This window comes from Pelmatolapia mariae, linkage group LG2, assembly GCF_036321145.2.
Source record: "Pelmatolapia mariae isolate MD_Pm_ZW linkage group LG2, Pm_UMD_F_2, whole genome shotgun sequence".
NCBI classification, from domain to species: Eukaryota; Metazoa; Chordata; class Actinopteri; order Cichliformes; family Cichlidae; genus Pelmatolapia; species Pelmatolapia mariae.
Genome location: NC_086228.1, coordinates 9578316 through 9590556, shown reverse-complemented (window position 1 = coordinate 9590556; position 12241 = coordinate 9578316). Strand labels below are relative to the sequence as shown.

The following is a 12241-nucleotide window of genomic DNA, read 5'->3' as shown; positions in this document are numbered from 1 at the left end:
GGCCATGCAGTCTGCCTCTACCAACATCTGTGACACAGTGAGAGGAGTTCACTGAGCACAAGACAAGACAGGACGCCACAGTTACAGCCAGTCAGTTCAGAAAATATGTGTCCTGTTAGATATTCCACAATCTTCTGTATGTGGAAGCATTTAGTAACCACAGCAGCTCAGAGCGGGCTCGCAGCTGAGGCTAGTAATGCAAAGACGCTGCAGAGCTCCAAACCTCCTCTGGCATTAACATCAGCACAGAAACTGTGCGCCAGGAGCTTCGTGGCTGAGGGGCTCCTGTAGGTGTAATGTGACGGTGCCCAGTGCTTTGCCTCATATTACATTATTCCTTTAAAAATAAACATAAGACCAGGAAAAAAGAGGGAAACACATGGGAGAATAGAAATGATAAAAGAATAATGTGTTTGGAAGAAGAAAGGATGGAGGAAGGAGAGAAGAGCAGAGAAATGGTAGAAAGGAAGGAGGAAGGAGGAAAGAAAGACTGAGGCAGAGCCAAGCAGCAAAGGTAGACTTGAAACAAACATACTTGTACAAAGTAAACCAGAGTATCCCAGCATGAACATCCCACAGTACACACACACACACACGCACACACACACTGAATCTGGTGGCTTCTACAGATCCTCAACATGCAGAAAAAAAATCCAGATTTTCTCTCTCACAGAAGCAAAATCAATGGAAAAACTGAGGAAAAGAACACTTTGTGGCAGTATTATTCATTAAAATGATGAGCAGAAGAACACAGAGAAACTTTTAATACCTGTTCAGCTGATGTCCCGCACTCCACCTGCTTCAGTAAAGCTCACTGGGTTAAACAGGTGACCTACTGCACAGGCCTGAGCTTGAATCCACCCTCCTCCTCTCTCTCCCACCTTTCTTATCCACTCTCACTTGCCCTGACATAACAGGGGCTAAAAAGCACAATTAATATTTACATATAAAGTCAGAGCTATGTCATAGATGTAGACCACACATGGAAATGCTTCACGCTCTGGACACACCATCTATACACCAATGAGACCAATTTGTGGTGGTTTCCAGTGCTCGGATAAAGTTCTGTGAGAAAATGAAAACATGTTGAAGATCCAATGTGAAACAGAGACCTGAATGAGTGTTTTGATGATGATATAGAAGCCAAATATAACAGACCATAGAGTCAGTCCACGCACTGCAGACCACAGTCAGAGCTGGTGCTCTAATCTCTCAAATGGTGGATTATAGGCAAAAGCAAAGTACTGATATAATTGGATTTATCAGCTTTTATCAAAGCAGAAAATCCATTTTAAACCTCAGGAGGCGAAACACAGAGCGAGCAGCAGCAAGGACGCTGTTCGCTGCAGTGTGTAACTACACTCCATGCTCAACACACACACACACACACACACACACACACACACACACACACACACACACACACACACACATGTCTAGCTATGTTTGTGAGAAGTATATTTTGTGTTCCTTACCCAGAACCATCACAAAACCAAAACCAAAAAATGTCTAAACCTCTAAAATGTCCTCACAAAGACATAAGTGCACACGTGCATGTATCCACCGAGTTGCTGGGGCGGGTCGCTGATAGATGGAGTGAGTAGAATGGCGCAGTGCTCGCTAAAGTCCCACCGGTACACAGCTTTATTCCTGTTTCAGCGCTCTTCCCACTCACTCTCTCTCTCACATGCACACATACACACGTGCACACGCACACACACACACACACACACACAATCTCTCTTCATTCTTTCACACTTCCTTTGTAGCACACGTGCACTTACAGCGTGTAAAACACACACACTGAAACCTTAAACATCTGATTACTGATTATTGGAATATTCCAAAATCATAACTCAGACATGTATTACATTAAAAAGTGTTGAGCTGCTGTTTCTTTTCTTCTTAACACAGTTCATACATTTTGATATAATTTCGAAGGGGATGAAACAACTTTTAATTGTAAAGAAAGAGCCTAGCCTGGTCCTGGGATTTCAAGTCAGGTGTAATTTAATTCAGCTCAGGTCTGGGACAAAGTTTAATAATCACAAGTGTGAAAGCAAAAGAAGTAGATGTGAATCCATGCAGCATGACAAACAGCTGGGTTTATATTTTAATCGCGATATTCCTGCACAGTGAACTCATCCTGTTAATACCCAGAGTACACGTTTCTAATACCAAAGCATATGACAGAAAATATAAAACATGTGATCATAGTATGAGAGTGAGCTTCAAGCTTTTCTTTCATATATATGTCAGGTTATCTAAAATGTTATCCTCATGTGCACTAATGAGTTTTATCTCATTAATTTGGACTCGTGTGCATAAATGTGCGCTACGTGTGTTTGTGAGTCATCGAAGGAAGAAATCTTACAATAAAGTAATCTGCCGTGTTTTTGTCTGTGGAGTCAGAATAAAGGAATGAACTTTGTGAAGTTTTGTCAGTGAAAATGCATCAAAAGATTCATTTTGTGTTCATATTTCATACAGCGCTGATCTAAATGTTACCCCGGGACAGAAAACCAGATTCATTTCAGATATATAACCACTGTCTTCCACTGATGTGCTGCAGCTCTGTGCCTCCCACTTTTCTTTCTCACATGTCTACAAAATCATCATTTTCCAGTTTTTGATTTGCGACTTCACATTCATGGGAAACTGTAACCATCTCAAGGCAAAAGTTTCTCATCATCAAACAGGTCTCAGGTGGGTGATTTAATTAGAAGGTTAAATTGGACATGCCAAGCTCGAACGGTCCAGGTCTAACGCGTCGGCGCTCTCCTCGCCTCTTTCGAGATCCGAGCAGAGGCTTGCTTCCTGGATTTCTCGTAAACTGTTCCGACATCTCACAGAGCTGCAGGCGCAGCTTTGGCTTTTTCCCAGGCCGCATGCTGAAGACAGCATGTTTCCCTCTCCACGCGCAGATGTGCCACCATAATGTGCGAGCCTCCGTGACCTCTTACCTCCTCCTGAGCGCCGTCCAAGGAGACGGCAGGATGTTATGACAGGCATGGAAGTAGAATGTCGCTGCTGCTGTAGTTGTTGTTGTTGTTGTTGCTGGAGGAAGAAGAGGAGGAAGAGTATTGCATCCTTTCATGCGTGGTTTACTGCCTGAGTTTAATACATGCTGAAATGAGCGCGGTATTGTGTAAGTACAGCAGTTCCTCTGCTGATGGTTTCATAACAGCACATCGACGGTAGATGGTAATGTCAGGGTAGCACTTAACAGTCCGACGGCCTCATGTCTCGTTCTCAGATGGAAGGGTTTAATATGAAGCTGCCTCAGTATCAACGTTTTTAATAAATGAGTCATCTGCTCTCCTAACACTGAACTATTCCCTGAAATGAATCGTTTGTGCATTCAAATTACTTTCCCCTCATTTCGGTCCAAGACAGATTTGATGTCCGCTTGCTGATTTCTGCATTTTAATGTTTGTCCATCTGCAGCCACGAGGAGCCTCTGACCCATAATGATGAGGTTTTATAGACCAAATGAATGTGCAATGTGACCACTTTTTCCAGTGAAACAATTAAATGCTTTCAGGGCATTTCAAAATAAAATATCTTTGCAGATAGAACATTAACTGCAGGGTGTCCGTGTCTCTCAGGCTGAGAAAGCTCATAGTCAAAAATGCAAGTAAACCTCATTTATCCATTTTGGAAAAAATAATATTTTCAGTTCATGAATTGAAAGGAAAAGCTGCTCGCTCTGCTCACTTTCAGAATTAAAATCACAGATTGGATTCTGTTAGGACTCTGAAGCTCATTTACACACAATAAATCAGGTTTAACCTTTACTATATACTGCAAACTAAGACATGCATTTTCATTTTTGGTCACTTTTAATGTTTTGGTTTTTTTTGCAAATGTATATAAGCATGGTTTAATCCTTCGTAGACTGTGAGGAGTAGGCTCAAAGAGTTAGGGTTAGAGTAATATTAGTAATAGTATTCAGTCTGATAAATGATCATAAACGTACCCTACCATTGGAAACTCGGTGCTGTGACCTTACGTCCATGTGTTGAACCTGAACCGCATGTTGTTACCAGTGCTTCTGAGAGAAGTTGGACAAACAGACTGGTACGAGTTTGTTTATGTCTCATATTTGTTAAAAGGAAATGGACATGTGCATTATTCAATGTGATCACGTAGATCCAGTGAGTACATGTTTTAGATTTACTCACACAAACTGGCTGCAGGTTAGAGATGTTTATAAACATTCAACAGCAAACAAACAAACAAAATGAGAGCAAATACAAACATCAGGAGCACAAACATGACTGGACAGTGACATAACCATAACCATAACCGTCTAAGGAGCTTGGAAATAAAAGTGTCTGGACTTCTTTAAGTTTCTTGAAGACGTTTCATCCGAGAAGCGTTTTAAGCTCAGGTATTTAACCCTAGTGGGAGTGTCCCTTAAGAGGGTCGTTGACCCACTATTGATCATCTGCACCATCACATGAGCCAAGGTGTGAAAAAGGTGTGGGTCATTATCAGCAGAGGTTTCAGGTAAAACCATTGTGAGACCTTACCTCACCCCATCATGTGACTTACTGAGATCAAGATGTGAGTGGGTGCCTGGGGAGGTTCTCAGACTGTGGCAGACAGGTGGCAGACAGTTGGTGTTGTAAGCCCCACCCTCAGTTTCTCTGATGACAGGGATGACAGTGTTGTTCTGTTTGTGCCTCTGTTTCTCCATAGTTGGTTTCTGACCTTTTCCCTGTGTGCCTTTGCTGATTTGATGATAACCACATGTTTTAAGAGCTTCCTTTACAAGTGTGTGTTCCCTCTTTTTCCCTTCAGGCTTAGAGGGAACATTTTCTGCCTGGTGTTGTAGGGTCCTGATTACTCCAAGTTTGTGTTCCACAGGGTGGTGGGAGTCAAAGAGGAGAAATTGGTCTATGTGTGTGGGCTTCAGGTAAACTTTAGTGTTGAGGTTTCCATCCTCCTCCATGCACACAGCACAGTCCAGAAACAGCAAACTGTTATCCTTTGTGTCTTCCCTGGTGAACTTTATGTTTCTATCCACTGAGTTGATGTGAGCAGTGAAGGCTTCTACTTCTTGGGTTTGGATTTTGACCCAGGTGTCATCCACGTATCTGTACCAGTTGCTAGGTGGTGTCTCTTTAAACGAGCCCAGAGCCTTTCTTTCCACTTCCTCCATGTAAAGGTTGGCTATAATAGGTGACACCGGGAGCCCATAGCACATCCACATTTTTGTCTGTAGAAACCCTCGTTGTGTTTAAAATATGTGGTGGTGAGGCCGAGGTTTAACAGTGTGCAGGTCTGATCGGAGTGAAGCTGGTTCTGCAGTCTACACTGCCTAAGTTGTAGGTATGCCAGTGAAGAGAGAGACCACATCAATGGACACTATGGTTTCACCTGGATCCAGAGTAAGTTTCTGGAAATTGTTGGTGAAGTCAGAGGAGTTTTTAATGTGATGGGGTGTGTTCCCCGCAGGGGGCACAAGGATGGTGGCGAGGGGCTTGGAAATGTTGTAGGTGGCTGAGTTTATGCTGCTAATGGGTCTGAGTGGGACTCCTTCTTTGTGGATCTTCAGAAGTCTGTAAATAGAGGGTATATCACCCCCTGGGTACAGACTGCGTGCAGATTCACAAAGCTCATAAACAGTTGAACACAGACGATCAGTACAATAACCCTGAGTTCGAGACTTTTTTATTTCGAGTTTATTTTTTTAAAAAAGGGTGAGTGTTAGCACAGTTCAATAACCTCATGTAGCATACAATATTAACACCGTTTGAGTGTGTTAGCGGGACACAGAACTGAGGGGAAATCAGGACCACCAGTGGCGGGACATAGGAGGGAGAGGAGTGTGGCCAATGCTACAAAGACTGTGGATTCACTGAGATGACACTGAGCTGCACTTCACTCAACACATACATAATAAAGTTAGCAACAAAGGCAAATGAATATAAATAAACAGTGTAAGACTAATTCACAGTGGTAAACCAAAACATTGAGAGGGCATTTGTTTCCATTGAATTTGACCATGTAGCATTTTCCGACCTACTGCAGCTACAGTTGCTGCAAATCGTCAAGCAGCTTTGCAACCCCCCTTTACTCCAACATTTCATTAATGTGTTGACTTCTACTCTGCTCATAGAACGCCATACTACTGGATATACATTACTGCAGATGGATACAGTAAACTTCTTTTGACTGCAGAGAAGCCGACTGACCTGACATGTGCATGATGACTGAATGTTGATTACGTCTGCCAGGTTTGGGTGTTTTTACCCATTTGATTGTGGTGTAGAACTGCACAATGGGGCACTGGTTCTAGTGGAGTCCTGTGATCTCTGAGTGCCCTTCTAGTTATCTTTGTTTTGAGAAACTTCATCAGGTTCCTGTCTGCCCAGCTTTTGCCCTTTCCAAGCTGATATCAAACCGTAGGCCCGTCAGTGACTGATGGTCCTGGCATACACTTGCTCTGCTCCTCTGTATTTCCTCGTTGGCTCTCTGCATCAACAGACGCTCCTCATCTCGGCTTCATTTCAGGATATTCATCATATTCTCAAGCAGAAGAAAAGGCGACTCGTTTGAAAGGTCAGGCTCATTTGTTTCATGTGAGATATTCAGTGTAATAAACAGTGATAAACGGCGAATGGGGCTCACTGGGGCTCACTGGGGCTGATTGCCATGTGACTGCATTTCACACACATACACACATGTACGGCACTGTGGCTCATTGCTCCTTTAAATGCCACCCGCCGGGGCTGCTGGCACGCCGTACCTCGTCCCTGCGATGCTTTTCTGCTACGCCACGCCACTTAATGATGGCTCCAGCCTGGCCAGAGTGGCCAGGCTCCATATTCTGAGAATAATTGACAATTAGGGAGATGGAGGGGCAAGCTAAATGCCACCCCACACTCAATACAGAGACTCCATCTCTGATTGTGAAACAGGGAATGGAGAATGGGTGGTGGGGGGGTTATACAACAAAGCTCTGCGGGAGCAGCGGTTCATATCTTCTACCTGGATCAATTGCACTGCACATGCAGAGAATTTACAGTGTGAGAAGGGGGGAGACACGGGACAGAGGCAGAAATGTGTCGATACAGGTGATAAAATACAGGGAAACCAGTGTAAAGGCTAGTTCTACTCTAACGCATAGAAGAAGGGAACGATCTGAGGGACAGAAAAAGTCAGATGACCCTTTAAATGCTCAATGATTTACTTTAGTACAGCCATCCATGTCCATGTTGTCATACTGCAACCACGTTTCCCACACCGCGTTTTAATTTTGAGGTGAAATGAAGTAAAAAGCCTTTTGAGTCTAGGGCAGACGGACTGTCGTGTTCAGTCAGGTCTGACTGTGCGAGAGACGGTGGAGGTTAATTTCTGTGCTCTGTTTTTGATCTGACATCCATCGATTCAGACTGCAGCTGGATAAAACCTATTGAAACCAAAACTGAACATTCCAATATGTGATCCAGATGAGCCATAATCAGCAGCACTTATGAGCACTGTGTGCTGACAGATCCAATCAGAGGAAAAACTGAAAGTGAACATTCAGAGCCGCCTGAATGCAGAGCTCCTTGTTTAAAATATTGCCCATATTTGGTGAGGAAGAACATTTAAGATGAGAATTGTAGGAGGCTGTATACACTAACAAAACTAAATCTTCCTCCTGATTGTCCTTTGTGGCCAGGATGTGTAATCATGTGTCATGAATAACACTTTTTTGTCTTTTAATCAAATGTAATAAAAAATATTCTCTTCTTTTGATTGGCCATTAAGCACAACATTTCCATCTGTGTCCTTCATCGTCTCGCTCCACATCCATCTAGCTATGATTTCTGGCAACACACAACCCCAAGAACAAGTGCAGAAATACAAATAGAGATTGTGAAAACAAAAGCACAAAGCCGAGTAGTTTGAATACCCCGAGGCTGAGCAGGATCTGAGAGATCACACAGGTTCACAGACAGGAAACAGATCTGTGCTGTAGCTCAAGGCTACAAGTCACCACCATCAGTAAAATCTCTTACATTCACATAAAGGAGGAAATGACATATGGATAAAGACCCATAACCACCCGCTCATCCAACCGCAAAGCTCTGTCCATCACTCCGTCGCTGCGTCTGCCTGTATCTGTCGATCCGGTCCTCCATATGGAGTTACAGCTTCGTGAGTCAGCGGTGTGGTGACCCTTGATGAGCCTTTTTTCTCCCTTTTCCACATTTTTTTTCTTATTTTTTAAAGACAACATTTCCCCATGGATATATTTTACATCCTTCTGTTCAAGGTGTGTCAGTTGTGCTTTATAGCTTTTGCTGTTACATGTTAATTTAAGGCTGAAGTAGGCAAAAAAAAAAAAAAAAACAGAATAACATTACAGCGTCTTTCCTACTGCTCTCCACTCTCTGCCCTGAGCACGTGTGTCAGCATACGACACCAACACATCGTAACAAACCACTACAACACACTTACATGTTCAAGGAAAATTAAGTTAGCGGATTATCCACGCAGAACAAGAACAGAGAGTCTGAAATCCAGCTGTTACCAACTGCGTAACTACGGTTTTATGAATATGCTTCATCCATATGAAGACGCTTTTTTAATATTCATTATCAGACTCTCCTTTTAATGAGTTTTCTTGCTTTTCTGGGTTGCTCTACAAGGCTGGAAAAACACCTTTTCTTGCAGTATTTTCCGGCATTTATTAGACTTTCTACTACCAGCAGCCACATGCACACAGACCTGCATTTGTAAAACGTCCAATGGAAACTTCAGCTCTGTAAAAACACTTGGCCAAAGTGTCGCTCATTGCCTAGATTTTGTATGCAAACCAGGTGCAGTCTAGTTTCCTCTCAAACCACTTCATCTATAAGACACAGAAAGGGTTTTTTTTGGAAGTTTTGCCCAATCATTCCCCAAAATTACCACCCACTGAAGCCTTTTCTCTGCCAAAGCAGTTTCCTTCCCACCTGCCTCGTCCAATTCAGGGAGAATTTTGACCTCCAAAGAATGCAGCAGTGAACATGAGGATAACATGAGAGAAAAGATAGGACTGCCAGGCTGTGAATGTGATAGTAATGTGGACTGTTGTGTATTCCACCAGGACTAACTATAGTGGCATGCATTAATAAATGAGCTTCAGACCAAAACTCCACAGAGTAGATCATACATCACCACTGAAACATGTTCTAAAGGTGTAGTTACTAGTGCTGTCAGCGTTAATCTCGTTAAAATGACGTTAACGCCATAACTGCATTAACGGAGATTTGCCGCGTTAATGCAGTTATGGCGTTAACGTCATTTTAACGAGATTAACGCTGACAGCACTAGTTACTTCTTCTATACCATCCCAGTCCAATGGAAGTCTTAGTTTCATTATTGGGGAGAGTGTTGTAGTGATGGAAACCTAAATTCTTATTCTGTTAACTGCTGAAATTTTCTTCAAACCTTCTCTGACCTTTCAAGCCAGATGTTTGAAGATATTCAGTAGAAGCTGTTGGATGCTGCTCAACAGTTCCTTCTGCCTTCTTGCCCATACCTCTAACACTTCCATATCCTCTGTGTCTCCTTGCAGGACTACAGAGTGAACATCTTCTTGAGACAGCAGTGGAACGACCCTCGGCTGGCCTACAGCGAATATCCAGACGACTCGCTGGACCTCGACCCCTCCATGTTGGACTCCATCTGGAAACCTGACTTGTTCTTTGCCAACGAGAAGGGGGCCAACTTTCATGAGGTCACCACCGACAACAAGCTGCTACGCATCTCTAAAAACGGCAACGTGCTCTACAGCATACGGTGAGTGGAGGATTGTTTTATAGTCCAACTGTGAGAGAGAGTGGTTATTAAACGGCTCACAGCAGCATCTTTGTTAAGATTTCTGACTGTCTCCTGCTGGCAGAAACTGAGAGCAGTGACCTCACAGGTGAAGGAAAAGTTGGGGTAAAGAGCTCAGCCAGTTGGGAGGGGCTCAGAGTAGAAAAGGAGCACATTAATGTGGTTTGGACATCTGTCTAGGATGCCTCCAGGATGCTTCCTGGGCTGTTTCAGGCCCGTCCTACTAGTAGGAGATCTTGGGGCAGACTATGTCTTGGCTCTTTAGGAACACCCAAGTGTTCAGCCAGTGGAGCAGGAGGAAGTCTAAGCCTCTCTGCTTAGACTGTGGCCTGGACTCGGATGGACCGATAGCGAGCTCAGTGCTCCTACAGATAGATCACACCTGTATGTGAACAAATGTGTTTGGCACAACAAAGCATTCAGACTATCTTTCTGCTTGCTACAACTGCTGGACAGGACGGGTAAAAGAGCACATCAGGAACTTTAAAATTTAGAGAAGAGCGATAAAGAAAAGTTTCACACCAGGATGAAGAAGAGGGTTTATAGGATGGGATGTTGTACTGAAACAATCAGTTATAAAACTGTTATAGGAAATAAAAAGTGACTGTCCTGCTCTGACTTCCTGTTTATTGCATTTCACATACCTCCCTCCTCTGCTTCAGAATTCTATTATTGCGTCAAAGTTGGAGGTTTTTATTTCCTCCTGAGCTCTACTTGCTCACTTTTTTCTCTTTTTATCTCCAAGACATTCTTTTCAAGGCTCTCAGAGTTATAGCCTCCTTCAGCTGACAAACCTTTTAGCCTGCCGGAGCCTCCTCCTTGCTTTTATTGCGTTTGCTCGGGGGCAAATGAAAAAACGCAGCAGCCATGGTAATCTACTCTGCCTGTTAGTATTCCAGCAGTGTGCCTGATCCATTATCAACCTCAGTTTTCACCTTCATGTCCAGCAGCAGGAGGAGGAGTGAGATTGGCCCTTTTGCACTCTGCCTCCTCTGCTGCTTTCATTTTTTTAAACTTGACAACATCAGAATGAACCCTCGGTTGATCAGCTTGATCTCAGAGGCGACGACACGACTCGGGATATTAAACCATCCTGGGGGAAGGGGGAAAAGTGGGTGCTGTAAATGCTGTTTTCTTTTTTCTATCATCATCACTCATCGGCAGAGCAGCACAAGGGGAAGTCATGACTGATGCTTGCTTCTCCTCCAGCATGAAAGCAAAGTTTCTGAGACTGGATGGCCAGATTCGCATGTAGTGCAATCTCCCGCTGCACTTCAGACACAAGCACATGCTAGCACTGAAGTAATATACAGTCCCATTTGTGCATGGGGGGTACTTTATCAAAGGGAGAATTTATGCACCGGCACCAGTTTGCAACTGCAGTCAGCAACACCCTACAAAACAAGAGGGAGACCCCCAAAGATCAGACTATCCCCCATTAGCAGCACTCGGCCACAGTAGAGACAAACTCTGTTTCAACAGGAGGAGACCCCCAGCACCAGGATCTGGGTGGGGGAGAGCACAAACGGCAAACCTGAGACCCAGCAGCTGCAGAGAGCACTCACTTTCACAGACAGTGAAGTTAAGAGTGTCAGAACTGTCAGGTGTGGGTTTGATCATTTCTTCCTTCACTGAAATCACCTGAAGAAGAAATTTGATGGTTTCTTTTTGACACAATCTCTGTAACCTCGTGCCTGCTCATTTCCACACCACCGCCGCCGAGGCTCATTCTTCCCTCCAAGAATAAATGATGCTTCAGATACCCTCTATTCCACTCTAACTGGGGCCTGGCAATCTCACTCCTCTTTCCATTAGATCTGCTCAGGCTGTTCCATCCCAGCCGTTGCTATCTAGGCAAGCTGCAGACAGATCTCAGAGACTCTGAGAGAAAATAACTTAAACCTGGAGATTTTATGGACCTCATTGAATCTTCTATTAGGCATTTGCCTCCAGCTTAACTTCAGCAAAAATGGAATTTTTCCATTACAAAATCCGCCTGCTCCATGCACTAGGAAATGATTTTCCACCCTCGCCTCCTTCACTGGTGACATCTCTCTACCTCATGACTTTGCTTGCTTCTTTACTAAGAAGGTAACAGACGTTAGAGGTCAAGTCAGTGAATCTCCTCCCACTGAAGATGTGTCACCGCTTTCCTGATCAGGATATCTCGAATTATCAACTCTTGAGTTATCGCCTAGAATTTTTCCCATCCATGCTCTTTTAAGGCATCTCACCCCTGGTCGTACCAAACATCCTCCATCCATACATCTTGCTCCTTTCACGCGTATGTTTTTTAGCCATGTTTGAGAGGGTGTAGATCCTGACTCGTGAGAGCTGATCCATCAACTGTTCACTGAAGCCTCGCCAGAAATGGATCAGTGGAAGGGCGGCTGTCAGGAAGACATTCTTAATGAAGAGA

The 12241-nt window shown here is 43.8% G+C and overlaps 1 protein-coding gene across 4 annotated transcripts in view; it reads left to right on the top strand.

The window, feature by feature from the left end:
• The window catches only part of glra1 (glycine receptor, alpha 1), a 137796-nt gene that overhangs the window by 59875 nt on the left and 65680 nt on the right, over positions 1–12241 (top strand). For all 4 annotated transcript variants that reach the window (XM_063492712.2, XM_063492731.2, XM_063492739.2 and 1 more), the window contains one exon: positions 9560–9783. In XM_063492712.2, the coding sequence (XP_063348782.1) occupies positions 9560–9783 (224 nt within the window). The remainder of the gene's footprint in view (positions 1–9559; positions 9784–12241) is intronic.